Source organism: Symphalangus syndactylus, chromosome 18 (assembly GCF_028878055.3).
Source record: "Symphalangus syndactylus isolate Jambi chromosome 18, NHGRI_mSymSyn1-v2.1_pri, whole genome shotgun sequence".
NCBI classification, from domain to species: domain Eukaryota; kingdom Metazoa; phylum Chordata; class Mammalia; order Primates; family Hylobatidae; genus Symphalangus; species Symphalangus syndactylus.
Window position 1 is genome coordinate 108,742,931 of NC_072440.2, and position 17,045 is coordinate 108,759,975.

At 44.4% G+C, this 17,045-nt stretch overlaps 1 protein-coding gene across 4 annotated transcripts in view; it reads left to right on the forward strand.

The window, feature by feature from the left end:
* Positions 1 to 3,597: 3,597 nt before the first annotated feature.
* Positions 3,598 to 17,045, forward strand: part of ADI1 (acireductone dioxygenase 1) — a 35,613-nt gene continuing 22,165 nt past the window's right edge. Inside the window, exons 1-3 of one of the 4 annotated variants that reach the window (XM_063622861.1) lie at positions 4,183 to 4,323; positions 8,230 to 8,284; positions 9,114 to 9,233. In XM_063622861.1, the coding sequence (XP_063478931.1) occupies positions 9,183 to 9,233 (51 nt within the window). In that variant the 5' untranslated portion in view covers positions 4,183 to 4,323; positions 8,230 to 8,284; positions 9,114 to 9,182. Of the gene's footprint in view, positions 3,818 to 4,157; positions 8,285 to 9,113; positions 9,234 to 17,045 lie in introns of those variants that run through there. The other 3 variants (XM_055254225.2, XM_055254227.2, XM_063622862.1) reach the window with 3 other exon arrangements.

The following is a 17,045-nucleotide window of genomic DNA, read 5'->3' on the forward strand; positions in this document are numbered from 1 at the left end:
GAACAGCTACTGAAGACAGAGGCTGACAAATGGTAGATACACAATTGTGTGGGGCTGTTGCAGCCTGGGGGTGGGAGGGGAACCGGAAGCACTCTTCCAATTTCAAGATGAAGTTTATTCTACGATGGGATGAAACCCGCATCATTACTTCTTGTACTCGATTTTAGCAGTTATGTGTACAGGCTGTTGGGCTGGGCTCCCCAAGCTCAAATACCAGCTTTGTCACTTCTAGTTGTGTGACCATAAGTTACTTAACCTGTTTGTGTCCTAGTTGTCTCATTTGTTTTTAAATGATATGGGGTCTTGCTGTGTTGCCCAGACTGGTCTCAAACTCCTGGGCTCAAGCAGCCCTCCTGCCTCGGCCTTCCATGTCTCATCTTTTAAATGTGGATAATAAGTCATACCAACTTCATAGTGTAATCATTAGGAGTAAAAATAATATGCATAAAATCTTTAAAATGTTACCCAGCATACACTGCTATTATTATTGTCACAATTACTATTTTCTTTTTAATAAAAATGTTTTTTGTAGAGATGGGGTCTTGCTGTGTTGGCCAGGCTGGTCTGGAACTCCTGGCCTCAAGTGATCCTCCCACCTTGGCCTCCCAAAGTGTTGGGATTACAGGCATGAGCCACTGCACCCAGCCTACTACTACTATTTTCTAGGAAATAAGAAGCATTAGATATGAGATAGGAGTGCAATTACAGTAAGGTAGTAAAGACTATTTGGAGTGTTCCTCATCCTATCCTTTCATTCAACAAACTTTTAAAAAAATTGTCTACTATGTACCAAGTAATAAGACACATTCTCTGACCTCAAGGTATATGTGGCACTCAGCAATACAGACAAATCCATTCATTCAGCAAGTACCAAACAACACATGGACTGGTCAGTCCTATGGTGAAAATACATTAAGTCAACATGTCCTTACAAACTCTAACCTAGCACCATGACAGCGTTTAACACGGAGAGCTCATCTAGTTGTCTAGGGAGTGGTCAGAGAAGGCTTCTCTAAGAAAGGGATAGTTAAGCTGAAATTATTATTTTGTACAGGAGAAAAGTACTTGGAGGAAGGAAGAGCATTTTCATGGAAATGCTGCATGGGTGAAGGGCCCAAAGGCAGGAGGAGCATATGACTCAAATACACTGAAAGGCCAAAGTATCTGGAGGACAGAGAACAAGACAGGAGGGCGATGGGCTGTGAGGTGGTCAGGCTGAGGCTATAGAAAGGAGAATTGAAGCAGAAAGGGGGCTTGACTGGATTCCATGTTTGTTTGTTTGTTTTTTGAGACGGAGTCTTGCTCTGTCACCCAGGCTACAGTGCAGTGGTACAATCTCAATTCACTGCAACTTCAGACCCCCAGACTCAAGCAATCCTCTTGTCTCAGCCTGCACAGTAGCTGGGACTAGAGGTGCAAACCACCACGGCCAGCTAATTTTTGTATTTTGAGTAGAGACGGGGTTTCCCCATGTTGCCTCGGCTGGTCAAGTGATCCACCCTCTTTGGCCTCCCAAAGCGCTGGAATTACAGGCGTGAGCCACTGTGCCTGGCATCCGGCTCCTAATTTTAAATGGTCACTCTGGGTGCTGTGCATAGAATGGATTGCACTGGGCAAAAATGGAAGCGGTGGGGGGTCAATTTCAAGTGGTCTATTCCCTCAGGCAAGAAAAGACAGCGGAGAGTTGGGCTGGAGAGAAGTGAATGGATTTGCGGTGTGTTTTGAAGGTCAAAGCAACATGACTTGCTGATAGATTGGATTGGATCTTGAGGGTGAGGGAAAGCGAAACTGAGAGTACGCCTAGATTTTTTTATTAAGCCACTGGGCAGTCAGTGCTGCCGTTCACGGAGACGGGAAAGGTTAGGGAGAAGCATGTTTGGGGGTGTGTGTGGGGAATCAGTTGTTTTGGCCATGTTAGGTTTGACACACTTATTAGCCATGTATGTGACAACACCAACTGGATACTCAAGCCTGAGGTTCTGGAATGAGGTCCAGGTTGGAGACGTGGCTGTAGGAGCCGGCAGCACAGCATGGAAAGTCGCCTGGAGTGAGTGGATAGGAACAGGACGAGGAGAGTCTGGAATGCTCCACTAACCAGTGGTTAGAGGAGCAGGAGCAAGGAGGGGCCTGGGAGGGAGCAGCCAGGATGCCCTCATGAAGGAAAATGAGAAAATGTTTCAAGAAGGGCGTGGGCAACTGTGATGAATGTTGCTGGTAAGAACAGAAGTGCCATGATCGGATCTGGCAATATGGCAGTCATTAGCAGTTCTCCAGTGGTGAGAAGCGAAGCCTTATTGCAGTGGGTTAAGGAGAAAATGCGAGGTGCGAGATTGCCATTAGACTCTTGCATGAAGGTTTGTCATGAGTGCCGCAGAAAAATGGGCAATGGCGTCTAAGGTGCGTTCTTGAAGGATGAGTAGAAACTGGTCAAGTGAAGGGGTGGAGAGGTAGGATCTCTAAGGAGGATGTATTTGCAAAGCCATCAGAGCAAGGGAACAGAAATGAAATAAGTGTGTATTTTTCGTGCAATATTTCTGGAAGTTCAAGAGTCAATTGCATGCATTGGGGTTGTGCTCTTACAGCAGTCTCGTTTAAATCCTGTCTGCTTTATCGTTATTTGTTAAAGAGACAGAGGGAATGGCTGAGATAATCTGATCTTTTTGAACGGGTTGGTTTGAAAAGACATCTAGGATGGTCAAGCGGCTGGACTTTATTAGCTACACTGAAAAATTCAGAATGGGATAGGGGAAGCTTTTTTTCTTTTCTTTTTTTTTAGATGGAGTCTTGCTCTGTCGCCCAGGCTGGACTGCGGTGGCGCGATCTCGGCTCACTGCAAGCTCCGCCACCTGGGTCACGCCATTCTCCTGTCTCAGCCTCCGGAGTAGCTCGGACTACAGGCGCCTGCCACCAAGCCCGGGTAATTTCTTTGTATTTTTAGTAGAGACGGGGTTTCACCGCGTTAGCCAGGATGGTCTCGATATCCTGACCTCGTGATCCGCCCGCCTCGGCCTCCCAAAGTGCTGGGATTACAGGCGCGAGCCACCGCGCCCGGCCAGGGGAAGCTTGTTTTTATTCTAGGACTAGCACATTACAGTGTATGGGGAAGGGAGAAACGATGAAAAGAGGAAACGAGGAAGTTTAAAAAGTACAGGGTAGCATTGCAGAATGCCGACACTGCAAAAGTCTGGCGAGCGGGGAGGTGGAGGACAATGTCTCACCTGGGGTCCGAGCTGTGAAGTCTCAACTGTGCCCATATGGACTGCATGAGCTTAACAAAATCCTTCTTTTTTTTTTTTTTTTTTTTTTTGCATTTGCATTTACTTTCCATGCTCTAAACACGTTTAACGTCGTTTGCCTCACAAGATTGCTCTGAAGGTGCAGGGAGACCGCAGCAGCACACACAAGGCACGTGCGATGCCTACGGTGGGCTTCACCTGCTCGGCGCGTCTGGAGAACGGCTGGCCCCGGGCTGCGGGCCTCAGGCAGGTCCGAAGGTGCCCAGGACAGGGCCGGGGCTTGAATGTCTTTGCCTCCAAAAACAGCGGAGCCGTGGGTCCTGCCCTGCGCCGGCCCTGCCTCCACCCCGCCGCCCAATCCCCGCTCCCATGCGCGTCCACGCCTCCCTATAAAAGAAAGCGCGGCCGCCAGGCTCCGACCGCGGCCCCTGGGTTCGGACACAGCACCAGCACTGGGCGTCATGGTGCAGGCCTGGTATATGGACGACGCCCCGGGCGACCCGCGGCAACCCCACCGCCCCGACCCCGGCCGCCCGGTGGGCCTGGAGCAGCTGCGGCGGCTCGGGGTGCTCTACTGGAAGGTACGCGGGCCCAAGCCTCGCAGAGCTTGCGGGCGACGCCGACCCCCAAACGCCGCGCACAGCCCAGCCTCCTCCGGGTGCCGGACAGCGGCCTGCGAGCGGCGGTATGCTGCGCATGCTCAGCAGCGGGATTGGGGGGTCCGTGGCCGCTCCCGGTGCCTGGGGTGGGCTGCGCATGCTCAGCAGTGGGGCTGGGTGGTCAGGGCCTGCTGCATGGCGCCTGGGTGTGCTGCGCATGCTCAGCAGCGGCGTTGAGGGGTCGGCGGTCAGCTCCCAGCGCCTGGAGTGTGCTGCGCATGCTCAGTAGCGAAGTTTACGGGGTCGGCGGTCGGCTTCCGGCGCCTGGGCTGGGCTGCGCATGCTCAGCAGCGGAGCTGGTGGGGGTCGGCGGTCTGTTTCTGTTGCCTGGGGTGTGCTGCGCATGCTCAGCAGCAGACTTGGCGAGTCAGGGGCTTCGCAAAGTGTCGGCCGGCAGGGCTGCAAGATTCGCCGGAGGCGGGCTGCGAGTTCGTGAGATCGTTTAGCTTGTCCGACGCCCTGCACCTGCCTGGCTAACCTCGGTCACAGGCCCAGGGGTTTCTTCTATCGGAGGAAGGGGGACTCCGCTTGAAAGTGTCCTGGGGGAGGGACCGGGCGCCAGCAGATCGAGGCGGGGTCCTGCCGCGGTCTGTCGGGGATGCCCGGGGGGTCGCGCTCGGTGGTGGGGTGGGGGCGTCTCCAGCGGGCGGTGGAGCTGGCTTAGGTCCCGGCCGGGCCCGGTGTCAGCCTTGCCTCTGTAACGCTAGCTTTGCAAGGCGGGGCTAGGCTTTGCACCGGTGTCCTGTTGGTTGCACAGCACCAGTCCTGATGCGCTCACCTTGTTTATTTGCAAATGGTTTTGCAATAACAAAGGTTTACTGCAAAAGAGAGGGTCAGGGGAGGCCTCAGGGATAGGCTGCGGGGTGACTGAATCTAATCTTCATTCTTGTGATTTAAATGAAATACACAGGGTTACCCGGACACTACACTTTTTCCCTTGGGAAAGGATTATAGAATAGAATATTCCAGCATAATCTATTTGGAGATCATCTTGTTCTATCCTAGATAACAGAAGAGGGAAGTGACAGTTGGCATACCAGTGCCAAACAGGGCATGCATGTTAATGTTTACATAGTATTTGTCTTTTCCTAGGATAAGATTTGACACTTACCTTGCTGGAGGGTACTATCTTCAAAGCAATCAAGTGGTTTATAGTTTTCCATTAATGAGAGGAGAATAAATTTTGGCTTATAATGTCTATCCACGATCCAAACAACCAGAGGGTTCAAATTAATACACTTCGGGAGTTTCATTTTGCATTTGACGGTTTTAAGAACAAGAGTGAGATTACAGGTCAGCTTCTAAAAGTATTCAAAGAATAAAACAAGATTTATTTTAATAGACATCTTTTAAATTATTACATGGGCTCAAACATAGTTTTTCCTACCGTCTAGTTCTGCTCTGAGTCAAAGGGCTATCAAAATTAAATCATGTTTAGTCTGTGGTTTTAATGTCCTGTGTGTTTTTATATTCTTTCTTTTTCTTTTCTTTTTTTTTTTTTTTTTTTTGAGACGGAGTTTCACTCTTTTTGCCCAGGCTGGAGTGCAGTGGCATGATCTCGGCTCACCGCAACCTCCTCTTCCCGAGTTCAAGCCATTCTCATGTGTCAGCCTCCCGAGTAGCTGGGATTACAAGGCACACGGCACCATGCAGGGCTAATTTTGCATTTTTAGTAGAGACAGGGTTTCTCCATGTTGGTCAGGCTGGTCTCAAACTTCTGACCTCAGGTGATCCACCCACCTCGGCCTCCCAAAGTGCTGGGATTATAGACGTGAGCCACTGTGCCCGGCCTATATGCTTTCTTAATATCCATTCTGGATCAGTGCTGTTGGAAGACAAAATTATAACAAATTTAGTTAAAGATCTAATTGGCTTTTATTCTTGATTTGTGAGTAGGGCAACCTCCATTCTACAAAATAGAATAAGAGCTCAACAGGGTAATAGCACAACAGTGGGTTTGTAGGGTGGCAACAAAGAAACAGAGGAATAGGTAAAAAAGCTGATTGGTTAACATCAAGTTACATTAGGTTACCTTTTTTCCTAAGGGTTAAAGCAGAAGCGACTTCCTTATTATTCTGACTCAGGAAGACTGGAATCTTCTGATCTCAGGAAAAGCTGGTCTGTTTGAGATCCATCTCCTTCTTTAAAGTTTTAGTTTGATCATGTGGCATATGGCATGAGTGGCTCCATTTTGGTTTGGTCTCATCTTGGGGCCTAGTGCAGGGGCTTAGTCCAAAACAGTGACCTCTCCTGGGCCAGGCATGGTGGCTTCTGTCATCCCAGCACTTTGGGAGGTGGAGGCAGGCAGATTGCATGAAGCCAGAAGTTTGAGACCTCATCTCTAAAAAAACCGAAAAAACAAACCCCCCACACACCCCATATTAACATTATATATAACATCTCCCATAATTTTTAACAGAGGTAACACATATGAACATGTTTGTGTATCTGTTTAATCAATCTGTTATTAGTGACATAGAGTTCTGAAAAACCTTTTCTCATGCGTACAAACAATTGGAAGATTATTTTAGCTTGGAATAAACTAAATACCTGCTGCTATAACAAAATGACAAAAAGAGCTTAAACTGGGCAATTTATAAACAACAGCAATTTATAGAATTCTTATAGTTCTAGAGGTTGAGAAGTCCAAGATTAAGGTGCCAGCAGATTTAGTGTCTGATGAGGATCCTGTCCTCATAGGTGGCCATTTCCTTGCTCTGTCCTCATGTGGTGGAAGGGGCAAACTGCTCCCTTACATCTCTCTCGCTCTTTTTTTTTTTTTTTTTTGAGATGGAGCCTCACTCTGTCACCCAGGCTGGTGGTGCAATCTTGGCTCACTGCAACCTCCTCCTCCTGGGTTCAAGTGATTCTCCTGCCTCAGCCTCCCGAGTAGCTGGGATCACAGGCGTGTACCACCATGCCTGGCTAATTTTTGCATTTTTAGTAGAGATGGGGTTTCACCATGTTGGACAGGCTGGTCTTGAACCCCTGACCTCAGGTGATCTGCCTGCCTTGGCCTCCCAAAGTGCTGGGATTATAGGTGTGAGCCACAGTGCCCAGTTCCATCTCTCTTATAAGGCCACTAATCCTATAAATGAAGCCTTGCCCTCATGACTTAATCACATCCTAAAGGTCTCACCCCTTAATACTATCACATTTGTGTTAAGTTTCAACATAAGAATTTGGGGGGGACACATTCAGACCATAGCAAATAGTACTGTGCATATCATGCAGTGGATATGCTAAGTTTTAGAGTCATCTTTGTAGAAAATAACATATTGATGACTAGTACTTTAATATATTCTGGAATATCGGGGGAACCCGCCCGCAATATTTGAACATAGGTTCCATTTTCCATAAGTGTTGGCCAGCTGAGAAAGACAGTATAAAGAGAGGAATTTTACAGCTGGGCCGCTGGGGGTGACATCACATATCGGTAGGACCATGATGCCCACCTGAGTCTCAGACCAGCAAGTTTTTATTAAGGGTTTCAAAAGGGGAGGGGGTATAAGAACAGGGAGTGGGTACAAGTATGACAGGCTTCAAAGGGCAAAAAGCAGAACTACTAATAAGGGTCTAACAAAGATCACATGCTTCTGAGGGAACCGGACAAAGGGCAAAAGCAGAACTACTGATATGGGTCCAACAAAGATCACAGGGCAAAGGGCAAAAGCAGAACCACTGATCAGGATCCATGTGCAGTGGTGCACATATTGTCTTGATAAACAAGTAACAGAAAACAGGGTTTGAGAGCAGAGAACTGGTCTGACCACAAATTTAGCAGGGTGGAGTTTTTCCTCACCTTAGTAAGCCTGAGGGTACTGCAGGAGACCAGGACGTATCTCAGTCCTTATCTCAACCGCGTAAGACAGACATTCCCAGACCAGCTGTTTATAGACCTCCCCCCAGAAATGCATTCCTTCCCCAGGGTATTAATATTAATATTCCTTGCTAGGAAAAGAATTTAGTGATACCTTCTCTACTTGCACGTCTGTTTATAGGCTCTCTGCAAGGAGAAAAATATGGCTCTTTTTGCCCGACCCTGCAGGCAGTCAAACCTTGTGGTTGTCTTCCCTTGTTCCCTAAAAATCTCTGTTATTCTGTCCTTTTTCAAGGTGCACTGATTTCATATTGTTCAAACATACGTTTTACAATCAATTTGTACAGTTAACACAATTATTACAGTGGTCCTGAGGTGACATACATCCTCAGCTTACGAAGATAACAGGATTAAGAGATTAAAGACAGGCATAAGAAATTATAAAAGTATTATCTGAGAACTGATAGGTGTCCATGAACTCTTCAAAATTTATGTTCCTCTGCCGTGGCTCCAGCCGGTCCCTCCATTCGAAGTCTCTGACTTCCTGCAACACTGGAGTTTGTTGTTCAGTAAGTAGTGATGATATAATGTGCAGTTTATTGCAAAACAAAGTGTGCTAGATTCACTGCCAATAGTTTTAAATAAGAGTTCAGATGAATTCTGCCTGGAGCTTCATCAGGGAAGTGCTTCGTCAGGAAGGAACAGTAAAACTGAACCTTAATAGAGATAGGATTGTGATACATGAAAATGTTGAATGGGAATTTTAGGCATAGAAAGCTGTCAGGAGCAAGGTTATGGGGATGTGAAATATCAAATATTTTTAAGATAGCCAATCATCCTATTTGGTTTAGAATGTAGAGTTCTTTGAAAAGTAGGAGACAGGAAAAGATAGAAGTAGGAAAGTCAGCTGGGGCCAGATGATAGAAGGTTTCTCATTCCAGCTTAATTAACTTGAGTTTTATTTGCAAGCTGTGAGGGCATACAATGTTTTGGCTCATGGAAACAAACTGACTAAAGAGATGGCATTGAGGATCAATGAGACTCATGAGTGGGATCGTGGCAGAGAAACAGGGCACAGTGAGGGACCTCTGGAGAGATCAGACAGGCTTGAGGTGGTGAGACCATCATCTCAAAATGGGAAAAAGAATCCCCTGGGATGGACTGTTGCAGAGAAGGGAGGCAGAAATCAAACAGAACTCCATTGTGTGTATAGCTGGTGTTTTGGAGAATGGAAAATCCATTAAATGGCTAGAGGAGATGAAGAGAGTTAGTTGAGGGTTGACAAAATAACAAATGATAAATTTGGAGTATAAAATCATATTGGAGATCCAGAAAGAGAATGTTTCTACATCTCCTTGTTAATCTGAGCTCTTGTTTGTGGTGGGTTAACTCTTTTAGCTGGATGCTGACAAATACGAGAATGATCCAGAATTAGAAAAGATCCGAAGAGAGAGGAACTACTCCTGGATGGACATCATAACCATATGCAAAGATAAACTACCAAATTATGAAGAAAAGGTAAGGGGGCCCTGGATTACCTGGAAAAGCAATATCATTATATTCACTACTAATAAATGAAATATTTTCTTTTTCTTTTAATGTCTGTATAAGGCCATTCTTGCATTGCTATAAAGAAATACCTGAAACTGTAATTTATAAGAAAAGAGGTTTAATTGGCCCACAGTTCTGCAGGCTCTACAGGAAGCATCTGCTTCCTGTCACCACCATCTGCTTCTGGGGAGGCCTCAGGAAGCTTACAGTCATGGCAGAAGGCAAAGTGGGAGCAGGCATCTCACATAACAGGAGTGGGAATGAAAGAGAGAGCAAGGTGCCACACTGTTTTAAATGACCAGATCTCACAAGAAGTTACTCACTGTAGTGAGGATAGCATCAAGAAGATAGTGCTAAGCTATTCATGAGAAATCCACCCTCATGATCCAGTCACCTCCCACCAGGTCCCACTTTTAATACTGGGGATTACATTTCAATATGAAATTTGGGTGGAGACACAAATCTAAACTGTATTATTCTGCCCCTCCTAAATCTCATGCCCTTCTTGAATTTCAAAATACAATAATCTCTTCCCAATAGTCCCCCAAAATCTTAACTTCTTCTAGCATTAACTTAAAAGTCCCAAGTTCAAGTCCAAAGTCTCATCTGATACTCAGCTCCTTTTACCTGTGAGCCTGCAAAATCAAAACAAGTTAGTTACTCCCAAGATACAAAGGGGGCAAAGGCATTAGGTAAATATTCTCATTCCAAAAGGGGGAAATTGGTCAAAAGAAAGGAGCTACAGGACCCATGAAAGTTCAAAACTCAGCAGGGCAGCCACTAAATCTTAAAGCTCCAAAATAATACCCTTTGACTCCATGTCCCACATCTAGGGCACACTGGTGCAAGGAGTGGGCTCCCAAGGCCTTAGGCAGCTCTGCCCCTGTGGCTTTGCAGGGGCTCCTGAGGTTGCTCTCATGGGCTGGCTTTGAGTGCGTATAGCTTTTGCAGGTGCAGGGTGCAAGCTGCCAGTGAATCTATCATTCTTGGGTCTGTAGGATGGTGGTTCTCTTCCCACAGCTCCTAGGCAGTGCCCCAGTGGGGACTTTGTGAGGGGGCTTCAATCCCACATTTCCCCTCTGCACTGTCATAGTAGAGGTTCTCCATGAGGGCTTCTACCCTGCAACAGACTTCTGCCTAGACACCCAGGCTTTTCCATACATTCTCTGAAATCTAGGTGGAGAATCCCAAGCCTCAACCCTTGCACTCTGTGCACTCACAGGCTTAGTAACACATGGAAGCCACAAAGGCTCATGGCTTGCGCCCTCTGGAGCTGTGGCCCAAGCTGTACCTGGGCCCTTTTGATCTGAGGCTAGAACCCTAGCAGAACCCGAGCAGCTGGGATGCAGGGAGCAGTGTCCTGAGGCTCTGCAGGGCAGAGGGGCTCTGGGCCTGACCCATGAAACCATATTTTCCTTTTAGACCTTTGGCCCTGTGATGGGAGGGGCTGCCGAAAGGTCTCTGAAATGCCTTTGAGGTTTTTTCCCCATTGCCTTGACTATCTTTGAAGTTATGCAGATTTCTCTAGGAAGAGGTCTCTGAAATGCCTTTGAGGTTTTTTCCCCATTGTCTTGGCTATCAACCCTTGGCTTCTTTGTAGTTATGCAAATTTCTCTAGGAAGTCATTGCTGTACAAGCCTGCTTGAAATCCTCTCTCAAAAACTTTTTCTTTCTTTGCCATGTGGCCAAGTTGCAAATTTTCCAAACTTTTATGCTCTGCTTCCCTTTTAAATATAAGTTCCAACTTCAGGTCATTCCTTTGCTCTTGCATCTGTGCATAGGCTGTTAGAAACAGGCAGGAAACATCTTGAACACTTTGGTGCTTAGAAATTTCTTCTACCATATACTCTAGGCATCATTCTCAAGTTCAAACTTCCACAGATACCTAGGGCATGTACAGAGTGCAGCCAAGTTCTTTGCTGAGGCAAACATGTGTGATGTTTGCTCCAGCTCCCGATAAATTCTTCATTTCCATCTGAGACCTCATTAGCCTGGACTTTATTGTCCGTATGACTATCAGCATTTTGGTCACAATCAATTAACCAGTCTCTAAAAAGTTCCAAATTTTCCCTCATCTTCCTGTCTCCTTCTGAGCCTTCTACACACTTCTAATCTCTGCCTGTTACTCAATTCCAAAGCTGCTTCCATATTTTCAGGTATCTTTATAGCAATGCCTCACTCTGTGGTACCATTTTTTCTGTATTACGTTGTTCTTGCATTGCTATAAAGAAATATCTGAGACTGTGTAATTTATAAGAAAAGAGGTTTAATTGCATCTCAGTTCTTCAGGCTGTACAGGAAATCTGCTTCCTGGCACCACCATCTGCTTCTGGTGAGGCCTCAGGAAGCTTACAGTCATGGCAGAAGGCAAAGTGGGAGCAGGCATCTCACATAACAGGAATGGGAACAAGAGAGAGAATGAAGTGCCACCCAGTTTTAAATAGCCAGATCTTGTGAGAAGTCACTCACTGTGGTGAAGACAGCACCAAGGGAGTGCTGCTAAACCATTCATGAGAAATCCATCCCTGTGATCCAGTCACCTCCCACCAGGCCCCATCTCCAACATTCAGGATTACGATTTAACATGAGATTTGGCTGGGGACACATTGCCAAACTATATCAATGTCTTAGTTTGGATTTCATATCAGAGTAATGCTGATCTCATAAAATGAGCTGGGAAGTAGTCCCTCCTGTTCAGTTTCTTGGAAGAGTATGTGTAGATAGTATTATTCTTTCCTTATGTTTGGAGATTCACCAGTGAAGCCATCTGGGCTTGTAGTTTTCTTTGTGGGCAGGTTTTTAACTGTGAGTTCAATTTATTTACTAGATGTAGGGCTATTCAGGTAACCCATTTTTTCTTGAATGAGCATTATTTGTTTGTTTCTCTCAAGGCATTTGTCCATTTCATTTGAGTTGTCAAATTTATTGCCATAAAAATATTTGGAATATTTTCTATTATCCTTTTCATATCTGTAGAGTATGTAGTGCTGTCTTCTCTCATTCCTGATACTGATAATTTGTGTTTTCTCTCTCTTTCCTGAGTCTGGATAGAGGCCTATCAATTATATTCGTCCTCAAAAAACTTTAGGTTTCATTGATTTTTCTCTTTTTCTATTTTTTGTTTCATTAGATTCTGCTCTGACATTTATAATTTGTCTTCTTTTACATGTTTTAATTTGCTCTTTTTTCTGAGTTCCCTAGGTGGAAGCTGAAGTCACTGATTTGAGTTCTTTCTTCGTCATTATTATTATTATAGAAACAGACATTATTATTATTATTTTGCTCTGCCACCCAGGCTAAAGTGCAGTGGTGCAATCATAGCTCACTGCAGTCTTGAATGCCTGGGCTTAAGCAGTCCTCCCACTTTGGCCTCCTGAATAGCTAGGACTACAGGTATGTGCCACCATGCCGGGGTAATTTTTCTTTTTTTTTTTTTTGAGACAGAGTTCCGCTCTTATTGCCCAGACTGGAGTGCAATGGTGCGATCTCGGCTCTCCGCAACCTCTGCCTCCTGGGTTCAAGCGATTCTCCTGCCTCAGCCTCCCGAGTAGCTGGGATTACAGATATGCGCCACCACGTCCAGCTAATTTTGTATTTTTAGTAGATATGGGGTTTCTCCATGTTGGTCAGGCTGGTCTCAAACTCCTGATCTCAGGTGATCCGCCTGTCTTGGCCTCCCAAAGTGCTGGGATTACAGGCATGAGCTACCGTGCCCAGCCTGCCTAATTTTTTTTTTTTTTTAAGTTTTTGTAGAGATGGAATCTCACCAGGTTGTTAAGGTTGGTCTTGAACTCCTGGCCTCAAGTGATCCTCCCACCTCGGCCTCGCAGAGTGTTGTTTTTATTTTTTTTTATTTTTTATTTATTTTTTCTTTTTTCTTTTTTATTTTTTATTATACTTTAGGGTTTTAGGGTACATGTGCACAATGTGCAGGTTTGTTACATATGTATCCATGTGCCATGTTGATTTCCTGCACCCATTAACTCGTCATTTAGCATTAGGTGTATCTCCTAATGCTGTCCCTCCCCCCTCCCCCCACCCCACAACTGTCCCCGGAGTGTGATGTTCCCCTTCCTGTGTCCATGAGTTCTCATTGTTCAATTCCCACCTATGAGTGAGAACATGCGGTGTTTGGTTTTTTGTCCTTGCGATAGTTTACTGAGAATGATGGTTTCCAGTTTCATCCATGTCCCTACAAAGGACACGAACTCATCATTTTTTATGGCTGCATAGTATTCCATGGTGTATATGTGCCACATTTTCTTAATCCAGTCTATCGTTGTTGGACATTTGGGTTGGTTCCAACTCTTTGCTATTGTGAATAGTGCTGCAATAAACATACGTGTGCATGTGTCTTTATAGCAGCATGATTTATAGTCCTTTGGGTATATACCCAGTAATGGGATGGCTGGGTCAAATGGTATTTCTAGTTCGAGATCCCTGAGGAATCGCCACACTGACTTCCACAATGGTTGAACTAGTTTACAGTCCCACCAACAGTGTGAAAGTGTTCCTATTTCTCCACATCCTCTCCAGCACCTGTTGTTTCCTGATTTTTTAATGATGGCCATTCTAACTGGTGTGAGATGGTATCTCACTGTGGTTTTGATTTGCATTTCTCTGATGGCCAGTGATGAGGAGCATTTCTTCATGTGTTTTCTGGCTGCATAAATGTCTTCTTTTGAGAAGTGTCTGTTCATGTCCTCTGCCCACTTTTTGATGGGGTTGTTTGTTTTTTTCTTGTAAATTTGTTTGAGTTCATTGTAGATTCTGGATATTAGCCCTTTGTCAGATGAGTAGGTTGCAAAAATTTTCTCCCATTCTGTAGGTTGCCTGTTCATTCTGATGATAGTTTCTTTTGCTGTGCAGAAGCTCTTTAGTTTAATGAGATCCCATTTGTCGATTTTGGCTTTTGTTGCCATTGCTTTTGGTGTTTTAGACATGAAGTCCTTGCCCACGCCTATGTCCTGAATGGTATTGCCTAGGTTTTCTTGTAGGATTTTAATGGTTTTAGGTCTAACATATAAGTCTTTAATCCATCTTGAATTAATTTTTGTATAAGGTGTAAGGAAGGGATCCAGTTGCAGCTTTCTACATACAGCTAGCCAGTTTTCCCAGCACCATTTATTAAATAGGGAATCCTTTCCCCATTTCTTGTTTTTGTCAGGTTTGTCAAAGATCAGATAGTTGTAGCTATGTGGCATCATTTCTGAGGGCTCTGTTCTGTTCCATTGATCTATGTCTCTGTTGTGGTACCAGTACCATGCTGTTTTGGTTACTGTAGCCTTGTAGTATAGTTTAAAGTCAGGTAGCGTGATGCCTCCAGCTTTGTTCTTTTGGCTTAGGATTGACTTGGCGATGCGGGCTCTTTTTTGGTTCCATATGAACTTTAAAGTAGTTTTTTCCAATTCTGTGAAGAAAGTCATTGGTAGCTTGATGGGGATGGCATTGAATCTATAAATTACCTTGGGCAGTATGGCCATTTTCACGATATTGATTCTTCCAACCCATGAGCATGGAATGTTCTTCCATTTGTTTGTATCCTCTTTTATTTCATTGAGCAGTGGTTTGTAGTTCTCCTTGAAGAGGTCCTTCACATCCCTTGTAAGTTGGATTCCTAGGTATTTTATTCTCTTGGAAGCAATTGTGAATGGGAGTTCACTCATGATTTGGCTCTCTGTTTGTCTGTTATTGGTGTATAAGAATGCTTGTGATTTTTGTACATTAATTTTGTATCCTGAGACTTTGCTGAAGTTGCTAATCAGCTTAAGGAGATTTTGGGCTGAGACGATGGGGTTTTCTAGATATACAATCATGTCATCTGCAAACAGGGACAGTTTGAGTTCCTCTTTTCCTAATTGAATACCCTTTATTTCCTTCTCCTGCCTGATTGCTCTGGCCAGAACTTCCAGCACTATGTTGAATAGGAGCGGTGAGAGAGGGCATCCCTGTCTTGTGCCAGTTTTCAAAGGGAATGCTTCCAGTTTTTTCCCATTCAGTATGATATTGGCTGTGGGTTTGTCGTAGATAGCTCTTATTATTTTGAGATACGTCCCATCAATACCTAATTTATTGAGAGTTTTTAGCATGAAGGGTTGTTGAATTTTGTCAAAGGCCTTTTCTGCATCTATTGAGATAATCATGTGGTTTTTGTCTTTGGTTCTGTTTATATGCTGGATTACATTTATTGATTTGCGTATGTTGAACCAGCCTTGCATCCCAGGGATGAAGCCCACTTGATCATGGTGGATAAGCTTTTTGATGTGCTGCTGGATTCGGTTTGCCAGTATTTTATTGAGGATTTTTGCATCAATGTTCATCAAGGATATTGGTCTGAAATTCTCTTTTTTGGTTAAGTCTCTGCCAGGTTTTGGTATCAGGACGATGCTGGCTTCGTAAAATGTGTTAGGGAGGATTCCCTCTTTTTCTATCGATTGGAATAGTTTCAGAAGGAATGGTACCAGTTCCTCCTTGTACCTCTGGTAGAATTCAGCTGTGAATCCATCAGGTCCTGGACTCTTTTTGGTTGGTAAGCTATTGATTATTGCCACAATTTCAGAACCTGTTATTGGTCTATTCAGAGATTCAACTTCTTCCTGGTTTAGTCTTGGGAGGGTGTATTTGTTGAGGAATTTATCCATTTCTTCTAGATTTTCTAGTTTATTTGCATAGAGTGTTTGTAGTATTCTCTGATGGTAGATTGTATTTCTGTGGGATCGGTGGTGATATCCCCTTTTTCGTTTTTTATTGCATCTATTTGATTCTTCTCTCTTTTCTTCTTTATTAGCCTTGCTAGCGGTCCATCAATTTTGTTGATCTTTTCAAAAAACCAGCTCCTGGATTCATTAATTTTTTGAAGGGTTTTTTGTGTCTCTATTTCCTTCAGTTCTGCTCTGATTTTAGTTATTTCTAGCCTTCTGCTAGCTTTTGAATGTGTTTGCTCTTGCTTTTCTAGTTCTTTTAATTGTGATGTTAGGGTGTCAATTTTGGGTCTTTCCTGCTTTCTCTTGTGGGCATTTAGTGCTATAAATTTCCCTCTACACACTGCTTTGAACGTGTCCCAGAGATTCTGGTATGTTGTGTCTTTGTTCTCGTTGGTTTCAAAGAACATCTTTATTTCTGCCTTCATTTCATTATGTACCCAATAGTCATTCAGGAGCAGGTTGTTCAGTTTCCATGTAGATGAGCGGTTTTGAGTGAGTTTCTTAATCCTGAGTTCTAGTTTGATTGCACTGTGGTCTGAGAGACAGTTTGTTATAATTTCTGTTCTTTTACATTTGCTGAGGAGAGCTTTACTTCCAACTATGTGGTCAATTTTGGAATAGGTGTGGTGTGGTGCTGAAAAAAATGTATATTCTGTTGACTTGGGGTGGAGAGTTCTGTAGATGTCTATTAGGTCCACTTTATGTAGAGCTGAGTTCAATTCCTGGATATCCTTGTTAACTTTCTGTCTCGTTGATCTGTCTAATGCTGACAGTGGGGTGTTAAAATCTCCCATTATTATTGTGTGGGAGTTTAAGTCCCTTTGTAGGTCACTGAGGACTTGCTTTATGAATCTGGGTGCTCCTGTATTGGGTGCATATATATTTAGGATAGTTAGCTCTTCTTGTTGAATTGATCCCTTTACCATTATGTAATGGCCTTCTTTGTCTCTTTTGATCTTTGTTGGTTTAAAGTCTATTTTATCAGAGACTAGGATTGCAACCCCTGCCTTTTTTTGATTTCCAGTTGCTTGATAGATCTTCCTCCATCCCTTTATTTTGAGTCTATGTGTGTCTC